The 12,739-nt window shown below is 60.7% G+C and overlaps 2 protein-coding genes and 1 long non-coding RNA gene across 23 annotated transcripts in view; 1 reads left to right on the top strand and 2 right to left on the bottom strand.

Annotated features, from left to right (window-relative positions):
- The window catches only part of RTEL1 (regulator of telomere elongation helicase 1), a 29,832-nt gene extending 29,261 nt beyond the window's left edge, over positions 1–571 (bottom strand). For 4 of the 21 annotated variants that reach the window (XM_057503171.1, XM_057503178.1, XM_057503180.1 and 1 more), the window contains exon 1: positions 392–565. The gene's annotated coding sequence lies outside the window, so the exon portion shown is untranslated. Of the gene's footprint in view, positions 1–391 lie in introns of all 21 variants that reach the window. The other 17 variants (XR_008998056.1, XM_057503186.1, XM_057503177.1 and 14 more) reach the window with 12 other exon arrangements.
- A 2,318-nt stretch (positions 572–2,889) lies between these two features.
- On the top strand, positions 2,890–12,472 carry STMN3 (stathmin 3). The gene is made up of 5 exons (XM_036901691.2): positions 2,890–2,997; positions 8,087–8,182; positions 8,431–8,606; positions 9,593–9,784; positions 10,530–12,472. Exons 1-5 carry the CDS (start codon positions 2,979–2,981, stop codon positions 10,587–10,589), a joined length of 543 nt encoding a protein of 180 aa, XP_036757586.1. The 5' UTR covers positions 2,890–2,978; the 3' UTR covers positions 10,590–12,472.
- On the bottom strand, positions 4,118–9,545 carry LOC118920580 (uncharacterized). The gene is made up of 4 exons (XR_005027979.2): positions 9,318–9,545; positions 8,231–8,424; positions 5,591–5,747; positions 4,118–5,369 (listed from the first exon to the last, which is right to left on the bottom strand). It is a non-coding gene; the product is annotated as an uncharacterized LOC118920580 (long non-coding RNA).
- Positions 12,473–12,739: the final 267 nt, after the last annotated feature.

Here is a 12,739-nt window from a genome sequence, read left to right as displayed (position 1 = left end):
GGGCGCGAGGCCACGCCCACCCTTTCCAGGTGGGCCACCCAAACAGGGGCAGGGAGAGAGCACGTGTGCCGGCTCTGCCCTGGGAGGGAACACGGGTGTCCCCGGCAAATGACTCCATTCTCTAGACCTCAGTTTCTCCGGGACGCTGGGACTACCACGCTCGTAACCACGGGGTGACGGCCCTCCCTGCAGGGCGGCCATGGAGCGGCCGCACGCTGCGCCGCCCGGAGCCCACGAGCGCAGGAAAACTACGGGCCTCCGAAAGCACCGCTGAGAGCCGGAGCCCCGGGGGCCGCCCCTCTGGTAGAGACCCAGTCCCAGGGCCTCTAGGACCCGCGACCCACTTGTCCCCGCGGGGCCCTCCCACGACCGGAAGCCCCCAGGAATTCACCCCAGGTCGGCCGAGGCACCGCCACCGCGTCCTCCGCAGCCAACCGGTTCGGACTTGGCGGGCTGAGGGCGCAGTGCACCATCGACCGCGCTGCACTTCCGCTCCCAATTCCGGTCCCCCGCGCGCCGCTCCCGGCGGAAACCGTTCCGCCGCCGGGCGGTCCGGGCTCTGTCCGCGCCCTCGGCTTCAGGCCGCTGCGCCCTCGGCTTCAGGCCGCTCCACCCCCAGCCGGGGACCGGTACCTCCATCGCGCGCGGGCACAAACCTGGGGTCCCGCCTTTCTCCTCCTTCCAAGTCATCCTGGGGCCTCCATTCCTCGACCCCTCCCTGGGCCGCGCCACCTCGGTTGTCCGAACAACGGCACCAGACTGGTTCCCGGAGGTTCCCACCCCCCTCAGCACCCACGGGGCCTCTTAAGACTCAAGTCCGCCGATCACTCTTAAACTCCGCAGATGGCTGCCCCTCGCCCATAACCCGGCTCCTGAGGGCCTCAGTAGCCCATTCTTCCCGTACCCTGGGTGCAGCAGCTATTCCGGCCGCCAGTGTCCCCAACGGTCAGGGCGCCCCCCACCCTATGGATCCCTCTGTGGGGCCACAGGTGTTTGTCCAGGCCACGCCAGCATGCCCCCAAGAGGCATCAGGAAGAAAGTGACACTGCAGTGACAGCTCACAGCCTGCTGGCGTCACTGATTTCAGGGATTTTCATGGGCTGTATTTAATATCCAGATTTTTCCTGCTGATGCACATTTGTGTCACATGTGCATCCATGCTGACGTGTGTGAAATCATGCTGGGGGAAGCACATGGCATACGCTGGCATCCACCCCTACATGCCTGTTCCATGGAGGGGACTATACAGTGTCTGCCCTAGACTCTCAGCAGGGAACCTGGGGAATAGGAGACCTGGGAACACACTTGCCCCATGCTCACCAGGCACAGGTTTCAGTGGTATGCATGCAGGCATCGACATGCTTGTCCCCTAATGACCTCTGAGATAAGTTCCTTTACTACCCGTGCTTTACAGGTGCGGAACAAAGGTGGTTAGCAGATTGCCAAAGCCAGCAGTGGGCAAGCTTCAGAGCCATGAGTCCTGCTCTTCACATCCACACACCCCCATCTGAGAACAGGGATTTCATCCCCCAGGAAGCCCAAGGGGGGAAAGGCCAGGACACAGAGGCGTGCCCTCCTTGGGTCAGAACTGTAGCTGAGGACCCCAGACTCTGAACTGATAGATGAGCTTCCTGGCCACATATTCAGGGTAATGGGCCTGCCCACTCTCCTACAAATCCTAACATGTAAATTCCACTGTACTGAACCTAACCCTGAGATGAGAGCAAGGGGAAACCGCAGCTCGTCACTGCAAGTCCCACACAGCAGGCACAGGGGTCTCCAGCACTTGGTAAATGTGAACTGAGAATCTGTTCTGGCAGGCTGTGTGGGACTCCCTCAGTGGGCCAGGCACCATGTGGGCCAGGACAGGTACTGAGCAGTCCAGTGCTTACTGTGTGTGTACATCGAGGTGTGCTCACGTCATACCTGCTGGGCCTGCTCCAGGCAACTCTGATCCTCAGGTGTGTCTCTGTGTTTCCGCCTTCTGAATCTGCCATATTTCTACTGGTTCCCCAGGTTTCCCACAGCTTTACTCCTGGCGCTAGGACTTAATTGCTTGTGGAGTGATCACTTATCTTGGCTTCGGTAGCTCCATTCCCAAAACAGGAATGAAGTCCCAGCTGTCTGACTTGTCATCCCCCCAGGTGAGGAGATGGTCTCTGCCAGGGTCTCCCTGCAGGGGTATTAACCAGAACCCTGAGCCCAGAGGAGGCGGGGAGCCAGGATGCCCACTCACCCAAGTGCACGCATCTCTCCTCCATCCATCATCTGGGGACTGGCATCATTGTCTCACCTTCCACCTGAGAACCGGAAGTGCAGAGGGGTCAGAAACCTGCCCTCAGTTAACGGTGAGCAGAAGTCAGAGCTGAGTTGTAACCCATGATTATTTCACTTCAAAACCCTTGTTTTGGGCATTAACACTTCCATTTATCCTCTTCTCTGCCTCAAAACCTGCTCATCCCTGGACTGCCCCTCAGAGGCCTTTCAGACCGGCCACCACTCCCATGTCCTCAAACGCTGCCCTCCCGGGGCGCGCACAGGCTTCCCAGCCTCCAGGTGCCCCAGGGATGAGCTCTCTAACACCACCCTGATGCTGCCGCCTGTTCCCTCCTGCCGAGGCCACCCTGGGGAGTGGGGTTTGTCTCCACCAACCCCCCCAAAGCCTGCACAAAGCCAGGTTGGAGGAGCAGGGGGTCCCTGGGGTGCGCGGAAGAAGGATGGGCACCCTGCCCCACTCCACTCTGCGTCCCAGGTTGGTCTCCACCCTCCGTCCAGCCCTTTCAGACAGCCGCAGCCCCGGCCGCCCTCCCCCTCCCCCCCGTCCCCTTCCCGCTTCCCCCGCCTCTCTCTCCGCGCTCCGCGCCGCGCCCGCCTCCCGCGCTCCCCCCTCCCCTCCCGGCACTGCAGCAGCCGCCGCCCGCAGCTCCAGCCGCCGCCCGCGCAGCTCCGGCCTCCGCAGCTCCGCCGCCGCCAGCACCATGGCCAGCACCGTGTCCGGTAGGCGCCCGGGCCGCGGGCTTCCTGGGGCGGCCGCGGGGCTGGGCAGAGGGCATAGACCGGCGTCGCCTAACTCGGGGGCAGGTCGCGGACCCCTTTCCCATCTCGGAACCGGCGCACTGCAAAGGCGCGGGAGCGAGCGGGCCGAACCCGCAGGAGCCGGCGTTCAGGGCTGCCGGGGTGGGGCGACCTCGTGCCTCGAGGGCGGGGATCCCGGCGCCGTTTCGGCGGGCGTGGGCCGCTGGGTAGGGGTCGGACCCCGGGGGCGCATTGCTCTTTCTGGCGCCGCTGTGTCAGGCAGGGCGCGACTGCTGCGGGGTGGCTCAGAGGACCCGGGCGCCAGCCCAGCACCTGGGTGGCGCCTCCCGGGGTGAAGACAGGTCCCCGGTCCGACCGTGCCTTGGATGGGGAGGGAGGGAAGAAGGTGGGACCCTTTGCCGGCAGGACCCGGGCTCTCCCAGCTCCAGTGGGGCGTCCCAGGGACTGTGGGGAGGGAGGGCGCTGCTGGCGGAGGGGGGCGGGAGACCAGAGCCCGGAGCAGGCGGAGCCTACCCATCCCCCCTCCTTCGGAGGCTCAGGGACCACCTTGTGCGACCCAGTGCCTCAGGCTCAGGTCGAAAAAGCCATCGCCCTTTGCGCAGCAGAGTTTGGAGTGGGGGGGGCTGCTGCGGTTTCCAAGCCTTCCCAGGATGGGGTCTGCCCCTCCCTCCCCCGCTGCCCTGTGCATCCCAAGCAGCGGATCTACGGCTGTGGAGGACAGTGACACCAGCCTTCTCTTTGCTAGACGGGGACACAGCTAACCCTTGCTTAGTCCCAGGATTTTTCTGGTGTCAGAAGGTTAGTTTTGTTAAGCTGGACCACCACCTCAAAAATGTGCTGCAGTGCCAGCCAGAGCCTGCCTCCTGGCCAACATCATGCCGCAAACAAAGCCTTCCTGGCCCTTGAGCCCTGACCTCAATGGGGTGCACCTCCACGCACGCATGCCTGGGCCTATCTTCTGCTTTTTCCAACCACAAAGTTTGGAGGGTGGCCTAGCCCAGGAGTGGTTATGTGAGCACACCAGTAACTATGGCCAAAACTAGTCTGAGTGAACCACAGCTTCAGCTCCTCTGTTAAAAGGTATCTCTGATTGGAGCAGCTGCTCACTTCGGTGCACCCACTGGCGGGCTCCCTTTGGCCTTGGTGACCAAGGGAAGACTTACTGTCTCCTATGGTCTCAGAGCTGCAGCGGGATTGGCCTCAGCTTCCTCCTCCTGTGCAGACTGAAAAGCCTGCCCACTGCCTTTCCCTCGAGCGCCAATGACGGCTGTGTTCTCAGGGCCTCCTTGGGGAGACAGCCATCTCTTGTCCTTGCCAGGAGCTCACCTCCTTGCGCATTTTGGTAGAGTCTTGCCCCTACTTGGCTCCTTGTGCAACTCTAGGAAGCTGTGAGGCGTTGCACATACTACCTAACCAGTCAGGGCCTCGGTTTCCCCATCTGAATGGGGATGACAGTGACATCAACACCCCTAGCCTCGTTCTGAGAGTGGAACAAGTTATTTCAGGAAGGTGCTTGGCCTGCATCCTGGCAAAACGTGAGTGGCCGGTCTGTGCCCGTCAGTGGGACTGCTGGAGCCACGTTTCCCTGAGCTTCCTGTCCACATAAAGGTGAATTCTGCTGGTGATTCCTGCCACACTGGGCTTCCCACACTGTCGGATGTGACTCTGACTAGTGAGAGAGGTGGGCAGTCAGATCACAAGGAGCTCTGTCTGTTGGGGAGCAGTTAGCAGCAGCCTCTAGGCCCCTTCCAGCGGTGAGTGCACATCTGTGGACCCCTGCCCTTCCAGGTCTGGACAGACCCTCCCTCTTCCCTGTGGCTCCCAATAGGAAAGTGTAGTCAGAGGCCCAGGCTCTTGACCTGCTCCCATCTGAGCATGCTGTGTGACTTTGGGTGGGCTGCTTGCCCACTCTGAGTCTCTTTTCTCCTCTGTAGAAATGAGGTGACTAGGGTGACTGCCTGGGTGCTTGGTCTTGAGAGTCACTTGGGGAAATAGGTGTGTGTGACTGGCCACCCCATGGGCACCATTATTGGTGTTCTGTGCTGCTGTCAGCTGGTGCTGCCTTCTAACTCCTGCTCACCTAGGACCCAGTCATCTAAGAGGCCAATATGCATTTTTGTATATTTAACATTTAATATGAAGAGAAAGAAGGAAATGAAAGTAATCCAGCTTGTGACAGAGGTCTGCGAGTCCTTGAAGTCAGTGATGGATGAGGAAGGAAGAGCAGGGTCCTGGTGAGGAGGAGAAGGGCACAGGAGGCCTTTGAGGCCCTGGAGGGGCTTTCTGGCTCGAGCCTAGTGGCCTGAGTGGATCTGGGCCTCAGCCTCTTCCCTCTGCAATGAAATGTGATCTTTAAGCCCCTTCAGCTCTGAAAACACAGGCATAACCTGCTGCCTTGTGTACAGCCAGGCCCAACCCCGCATGCGGGCTTCCCCTGCCCACTCTCTCTGAATGTGTCAGTTCCCCACCTGCCATCTAGTCCCCTCCACTCTACAGCCAGACCACACAACAGGCCCCATTCCCAAGGCCCCTCCTGAAGGGTGTCCCCTCTCACTTGGCTTCTTGAGGGTGGGTCCTCCATGAAGAAAGCTCCTCATGGGCCATCAGCCTTGGGAGAAATCAACCTGGGCAATCTCCATGATGAGGAAACATCACATCGCTGTTCACAGTTGCAGGACACAGTCCCTCACTTCCCAACTGGACACTGTGCCCTGGGCAGAACCATGACCCCAGAGAGCGCTGGCATCTGTCTCTAGGCCCTCGGCTTTCTCCCAGTCTCCTGCACAGGCAGTGCTCACACCTGCCCAAGCTCCCCATCCTTCCCCCTGAATTGCTGCCAGCCCCCCCAATGCCAAAGTGCCAGTTGCCTGGAAGGGAGCCCCGACATTTGTCTATAAATTTGTTCTTCCTCTGCAATTAATCTGCAGGTCCTTTTCCTGGGAACATTTCAGGTTCTGGCAGAGAAGGGCTTGAGCAGCTATGAGGCCCCAGGTTCCTGGCCTGGAAGGTAAACCCACTCTGGGGTCTTGACCTTTGCTGTGGAAGGACTATCTGAAAGGTCAGGACAGTGGGGGTGGCAGTGTCTGTCGCCAGGGTGGTGGTCACTGGCAGGTTAGACCAAGTTCTCTCCTTCCTGGCCTCTCCCAGGACCGAAGTGTGCCCCTTGACCTAGACCCCCTCTTCTTCCCCTCCCCACCTTCCCTTTGAGCACAGGGCTGGCTAAACCCCAGCCTCTCAAGTGTCCAGGTGTCTCTTGGTCTGCTGCTCATGGAGAGCTGGCTCTGACTGGCCTTACGCCATCTGACTCTCCAGCACATGTACTTTGATGTACCCTCTGCTTCCTTTTTAAAATTAACTTTTCATAACACAAGCAATACATGAATATCTTCTGATTGTGAAAAAATGAAATTGACCTCAGGCCAAAATCCTCTTTGAGGCCCACCCCTACTTAGCACCCGCTCCAACTTTCTCCAGCCTCCTGAGTCCAGTACCAAGACATGAGCCTTTGCCCTCCTTCCCCTCCAAGCCCCCCGAAGCATGTCCCTGCTGCTTGCCCAGGAATCCTCTGTGCCCCCTTTACAGCCTCTTGGGCTTTCTGCAGAAGTGTCTGGGGCGTGGGGATATTTAGGTCCAATAACGTCATTCTCTGCGCTGGTGGTGGGAGGACCCTGCTCGCCATGAGCTGTTCCCTCAGACGAGGGCCTGATAACTTCTTTCCTGGGTCCTGTTTCTACACCAACACTCCCCAAGTTCATGTTAACTCTATTTAAAAACATTATCACACTCTCTTGTGTGAAATTTGATCAGAAAGTTTTTGTTCATCTAAACACTTGTCCAAAAAGAATGCCAGGTAACTGTGCACATTATTTTCTTCATGGAAGCTGGAAGAGGGAATTCCCTCTCCCTGGAGTGTCTCTCTGGAGACCTAGATCAGCTTCTGCAGCCAGGGGGCCAGGAGCAGAGGGAGCCACTGCGTTTCAGAAACCTGCTGGAGTGGTGGCAAGAACAGGACCGCTTGGGCTTGTGCTCAAGGAGCTTTGGGCCAGTCACCCCAGCCACCTGGGCCTCGTGTTTCCTTGGTTGAGGGGGTGTGACAGTACTGGGTTTGCAGGATTGGACCACGTGTCTATTTGGGGGCCTGGCTTGTTGTGAATAGGCCATAAATAGCTCAGTTATTTCCACGCCAAGTGTGGGCATCTCCCTTCCCCCGACAGGGCTCAGGGCCTCAGCAGAGGGGCTTCCTGCCTTTTCTGGTTGGGCAGTAGGAACACTGGGCCGTGGGTACTCAGAAGCAAGCAGGTGGGTGGAGGTGCTGAACGGACAGCTCCCTCCCCTTTGGTCCTAGATGGGCAGTGAGTATGTCTGGTGAGAGTCTGGTTTCATCCTGGGGTTGGCTGCCCTACTGTCAGGGTAAATGGGGGTGGGAGGTGGGAACAGGGGGCAGTCTGAGGGCTTCACCCCAATGTACAGCCCACGAAAGTGCTGTCTGAAGAAGCACCTTGTCTGCTGGTCCAGTCATGAGTGTAGTGGTTAACCTCATCTACTCAAGTGGGCAGTTGTCTTTGAAAGGGAAGGGGGAGGACAGAGGGAGAAATATCTAGAGGGGCAGAAGGAGGTGAGTCAGGAAGACGCACAGTGACAAATAATCACAGAGACACAGAGAGATATAAAGAGAGAGAGTGACAGGTAGAGCGCCAGAAAGACAGAAGGACAAAATGGGATGCAGAAGGAACAGAAGACAAAGACGCAGCATGTGGGAGAGGGAGGCGCACCCAGGTGCCGGGAGAAAGAGAAGCAGGGGAGGGAGGCAGAGGGATGGGACTAACGGGCAGGACCCACAGCAGAGTGCCCCTTACAGGGGCATCCCAGGGAGCCCGTGTCTGGGAGGCAAGAGGGGAGAGAAGAGACAGAGAGTCAGAGATGTGGGAGCACAAGAGTGAGATCAGCAGGCTGGCAGAGAGACCGGCTGGAGGAAGGCTGGGGACAGGGCAGGCGGTGGGCAGCTGGGGAGGGAGCCGCGGTACCTGCTCATGCTGGCCCTGACCCGCAGCTTACAAGGAGAAGATGAAGGAGCTGTCGGTGCTGTCGCTCATCTGCTCCTGCTTCTACTCACAGCCGCACCCCAACACCATCTACCAGTACGGTGGTGAGTGTGCCCTGGGCCCCTGCCCAGCCAATGCCTGCAGCGCCTCACCTTGCTCCCCCTCCCATGGCTTCTCCACACCTCTCTGGCTTGGCTGGCTGCTGGACAGAGGGTCTGGGGGCTCAGGGCTGGGAGTCCCTCGTGAGCAGCCGCACCCCCTCCTGAAGCCCTTTAGGGTGTGCACTGGGAACATGCTCCCTTGACCCTCGCCAGCTGGCTGTCCTGGAGCCCCATCTGGTCTTGTCCTGCAGACATGGAAGTGAAGCAGCTGGACAAGAGGGCCTCTGGCCAGAGCTTTGAGGTCATCCTCAAGTCCCCTTCTGACCTGTCCCCGGAGAGCCCCATGCTCTCCTCCCCGCCCAAGAGGAAGGACACCTCCCTGGAGGAGCTGCAGAAGCGGATGGAGGCAGCCGAGGAACGGAGGAAGGTAAGGAGCCTGCTCCTACACCCAGGTCCTGATGAAGGTGGCCAGGAGGCCTCCATGGCCACAGCCAGGGTCCCAGGGCTCAGGATGCGCCACGCCCCCACTTGATCGTCAACCTGGGGCACAAAGGGTCTCAGGTTCCTTGGACCTCCTCCTGAGAGATCGGATGGGACAGGGTGGAGGAAGGATCCCCAGTAGCGGACGCTGTGTGTGTGAGAGGCCCTCAGCCGTGGCCAGGAGAGAGCCAGGTGGTGGCCCCAGAAGAGACCCTAGGACACGAGGCTGGGCTGGCATCCTGGCATCCTTCTCCTGGGCAGGGGAGTGAGAAGGAAGAGCCTCCCATGTGCTGGGGGCTGCAAGCCCAGACCTCCTGGAAGCTCTGGGGCCCCAGGAGGACTGAGCCTGGGCCTTAGGCCCCTTCCCCGACTGAAACAGAGAAAGACTTGCTCTCAGGAGCGTGGTCCTGATGCCCGAGTACATTGGGCAGGGGCAGTGGCTCTGTCCCCCTTACAGCTGGTCCTGGTGAGACATGGGGACGCAGGCTTTGCGCAAGGCTAACTAGTAGTGCCCTTCACGTGGGTGGAGCCCAGCAGCCTTCCAAGGGCAGGCTGACTTCCCCTGGGTCTGGGCGCCCCTCCTCTGGCAGGCGGACAGTGTGGCGCCAGCAGCCCTGGGGACACCTCCACCGCCGCTAGCGCCTTGGGGAGCTCCGACCTGATGTGTATCAAGCACCTGATTTGTGCTCAGAGGGCAGACGTTTGTGGAAGAGGCGGGGAAGGCTCAGTGACAGCCCGCGGGGCTAGAATTCCGTGTTTCCCGCAACGTTGCCCGCGCTCACCCGGGCGTGGCGGCAGCAACCGGGCGGAGGGGGCCCCGGGCACGCCCCGAGGACGGGGGGCGAGGCCACCCGCGCCGGCGGCGGGCAGCGTGGCCGGGCTCCCGGAGGGGGCGCGGCCCGCGGGCTGGGCTCACGCGCCGCGCCCGTGCAGACGCAGGAGGCGCAGGTGCTGAGACAGCTGGCCGAGCGCCGCGAGCACGAACGCGGGGTGCTGCACAAGGCGCTGCAGGAGAGCAGCAACTTCAGCCGCCTGGCGGAGGAGAAGCTCAACCACAAGATGGAGCTCAGCAAGGAGATCCGCGAGGCGCACCTGGCGGCGCTGCGCGAGCGGCTGCGCGAGAAGGTGCGCCCCGCGGGCGGAGCGGGGCCCCGGGACGGACCGGGGGCGGGGGACGGGGGACCTGGGCGGGCCGGCGTTGGAGGCGGAGGGGCCCGCCCAGCGTTTCCCGGACGCCCCCGGTAGTGCCCCGTTCGAGGCCCACCGTGTGGTCTTGGCGGGGCAAGGCCAGTAACCGCGGTCATGGACGGACGGTCATCACTTTGAGTCGCTCTGAAGGACGCGCGTGGGGTATGAGCTACAAGAGGGGAAAGAGCAGCCGGAGTTGGGGCCCAGGGAGGCCCAAAGCGACCCCTCCCTTTGGGCTGTCCCCCCACCCCCCACCCCGTGACTTCCTGTCCTGCTTGGGGCCAGCCCAGGGTTGGGGGAGGCCTGGGGGTGGCCTCCTGTCCATCCAGCGGTGAGACCTGGGGCCTGCACACCCAAGGAGCTGCCCAGAGTCACAACGCTCTGCTTTGGGTGCATCCCCCGTCGCACCACCGAGGGCCGGCCTCTGCCTTCAGACCACACCTAGGGTGATGTGGGTCTTTCCCTGTAATTTGTAATTCCCCAGTCCTGGGTGCTAAGGTATCCTCAGTGGTTGCACTTGGGACCGAGCCACTTAAGGGATGAAAGGATCCCAGGGTCCCCTAAACCTGGGAGTTGGGGGAGGCCAGGGTCCCCTGGGCCCTGGAGTGGCAGGAAGGGCAGGGCTGCCTCACTCCCAGACACCCCAAGAGCCCACAGCCCACCCACCCAACTGTCCTCGCAGGAGCTGCACGCGGCCGAGGTGCGCAGGAATAAGGAGCAGCGGGAGGAGATTTCCGGCTAAAGGGCTTTGGACGACGAGGCACCAGGATCCTGAAACCAGACATCAACTCATTAGGGTTTTGTTTTTGTTTTGTTCAACTGTGTCTAGATGCGACTTCTGCTCCTGCTCCCTCCCTCTCCCCCTGCCCTCCCAGCTTTATGCTTCTCCTTCTGAGCTCTGACCACCCAGTCCTCATGGCCAGTCACTGACCACAGCCTGTCCCTGGAGGAGCCGCAGGGCATGGCACACAGTCCCTCAGTTAAGGCACCAGGCCAGGCAGCGGCTGGATCCCCTCGGCTGCCCTCTTTGTGGATGGGGTGACTGCATCGGCGAATCAGTGGTGGTGGTAGTGGCAGGAACATGGGCTTACACCGGGTCATCTTGTGAGCGCCTTGTCACTGAGGGTGTGTCATCTGCGCCACCTCCCTGTCAAAGGCGGCACCACTGCCACGCCCTCCGTGGGAGAGGGACTTGGTATAGAGGAAGGGACAGAGGATGCAAAAAGTGAAATGGGGCAGAGCCCTTGCCCCCTCCTGTCACTGGGCTGTCACTGAGGCCTGCCCTGGGAGCTGTGTGCAGTGGGTCACTTGGAACTGCTGGGTAGGGGCTGCGGCATCTTTATGTGGGTGCACGGGGGTCATCTGAGACCACCTGGCCTGTGGTGGGCACCCCGGGCTGGCCTAGGACCTGTGGTCACTGCCCATGGCTGGAGTGCTGGGGTGGGATGTGACCTGAGTTCAGGGGAGTGGGCATTCTTCACCAGGGATCTGTGGGCAAGCTGCTGTGGTCCGAGGGTCACAGGCAGCACGGACACCTCCTCGCCCTCCTTCCAGAAGTGCCCTCCTCTCAAAAGCCTTTTGCCCAGCACCTAGGTGGGAAAAGTCCCCCTCCTGCTGTCCTTCCCTGCCCCACCTTCAGATACCCTTGGAGGACCCTGTCCTTAGAGCCCTCTGAGCCCTGGCCTCTTCCTGGGCCCCTTGATCTGGTAGATGGATGCTCTGTGATGCTCCTGGCTGCAGGATGGTCAGGCTCGCCTCTGGACAGGTGTGCCAGTTGGGAATGGCAGCCACAGTGCCCCGTAGGGAACCCCAAGCAGACAGCAGGGGGTAGGGGGCCAGCTGCCTATAGACTTGGATGTGGGGCTCAAGGGACAGGGCCCCCAAACACCGCCCTGCCTGGCCCGTTCTTGGCATTCCTGGCCAGTGGCCCTAACGGCCAGCCCACAGGTTGGAGGCCTGCCTCTAGGCCTTTCCTGCCAAGCCCCTCCTGGAGTGGGTTTCTTCCCCTCCTTCAGCCCAGAGGATCTCCAGATCTTCCAGCACTGACTTTTGAGGACTTCCACCTGCGTGGAAAGGGAGCCACCCAAAGTCCAGTCTTTGTGCCCTTGCAGCGTCCTCCCCTTCTCCATGGCAACTCTATTCATGGTGGATACTGGGGGCAGGATCCTTACTGACATCCTCTTGGTGGAAAGTGTGAGGGGACAGGACCTAGAACCAGCAGCTCAGAAACCAGGTGGTTGCAGCCCTCAGTGCCCCTGGCTTCCACCCTACAGAGACTGATGGGGTTGCTGTGGTGGTCTCCCGGGGTCAAGCCAGGGAGCATGGGTGGATACTGGTCTCTTGCAGTGGGCTTGGAGGATGTGAGGACCCACGGCCCCCTCCCCGTCCCCACCAAGACAGCCTCCAAGGGACGACAAGCCAGGATCAGAGCCAGTGGTGCCCACATGCAGCTTTTGTGGGGCTCAGGGAGGGAAGCAGAAGGGGAACTGTTAGCCACGGCAGCCCCCTCAGCAGAGCCCCGTGTGACGTGCACCCATCTCACCCACCTACTGAAAGTGAACTTAAAATTAAATCAGAGGAATGATTAAAGAACAAAAACTGCATCGGAGGCATGGTTGAACAGTCCCAGCATGTGTCCCGCATCTGTAGGGTCCAGTGCACTGACGGCCCTGCCGAGCCTGAGTGCTGGGCCTTACTCTGGGTTGACACTGCTTATCAAGCTTGTTTTTATCACCATGATCACAAATGGTTCTAGTGACAATGGCAATTCTAGGAAGTGAGCACATAAATGACACACAAGCCCACTTTGTCCTCTGGACCCTCAGGGGACAGTGGGACAGGAGGGAGAAGGCAGGCTGTGGGTGGGGCTGGCCTTCCTGCTGAGCTGGCCTG

This window comes from Manis pentadactyla, chromosome 5 (assembly GCF_030020395.1).
Source record: "Manis pentadactyla isolate mManPen7 chromosome 5, mManPen7.hap1, whole genome shotgun sequence".
NCBI classification, from domain to species: Eukaryota; Metazoa; Chordata; class Mammalia; order Pholidota; family Manidae; genus Manis; species Manis pentadactyla.
The sequence above is the reverse complement of the archived record's forward strand: the minus strand, read 5'-3'. Positions and strand labels throughout refer to the sequence as shown.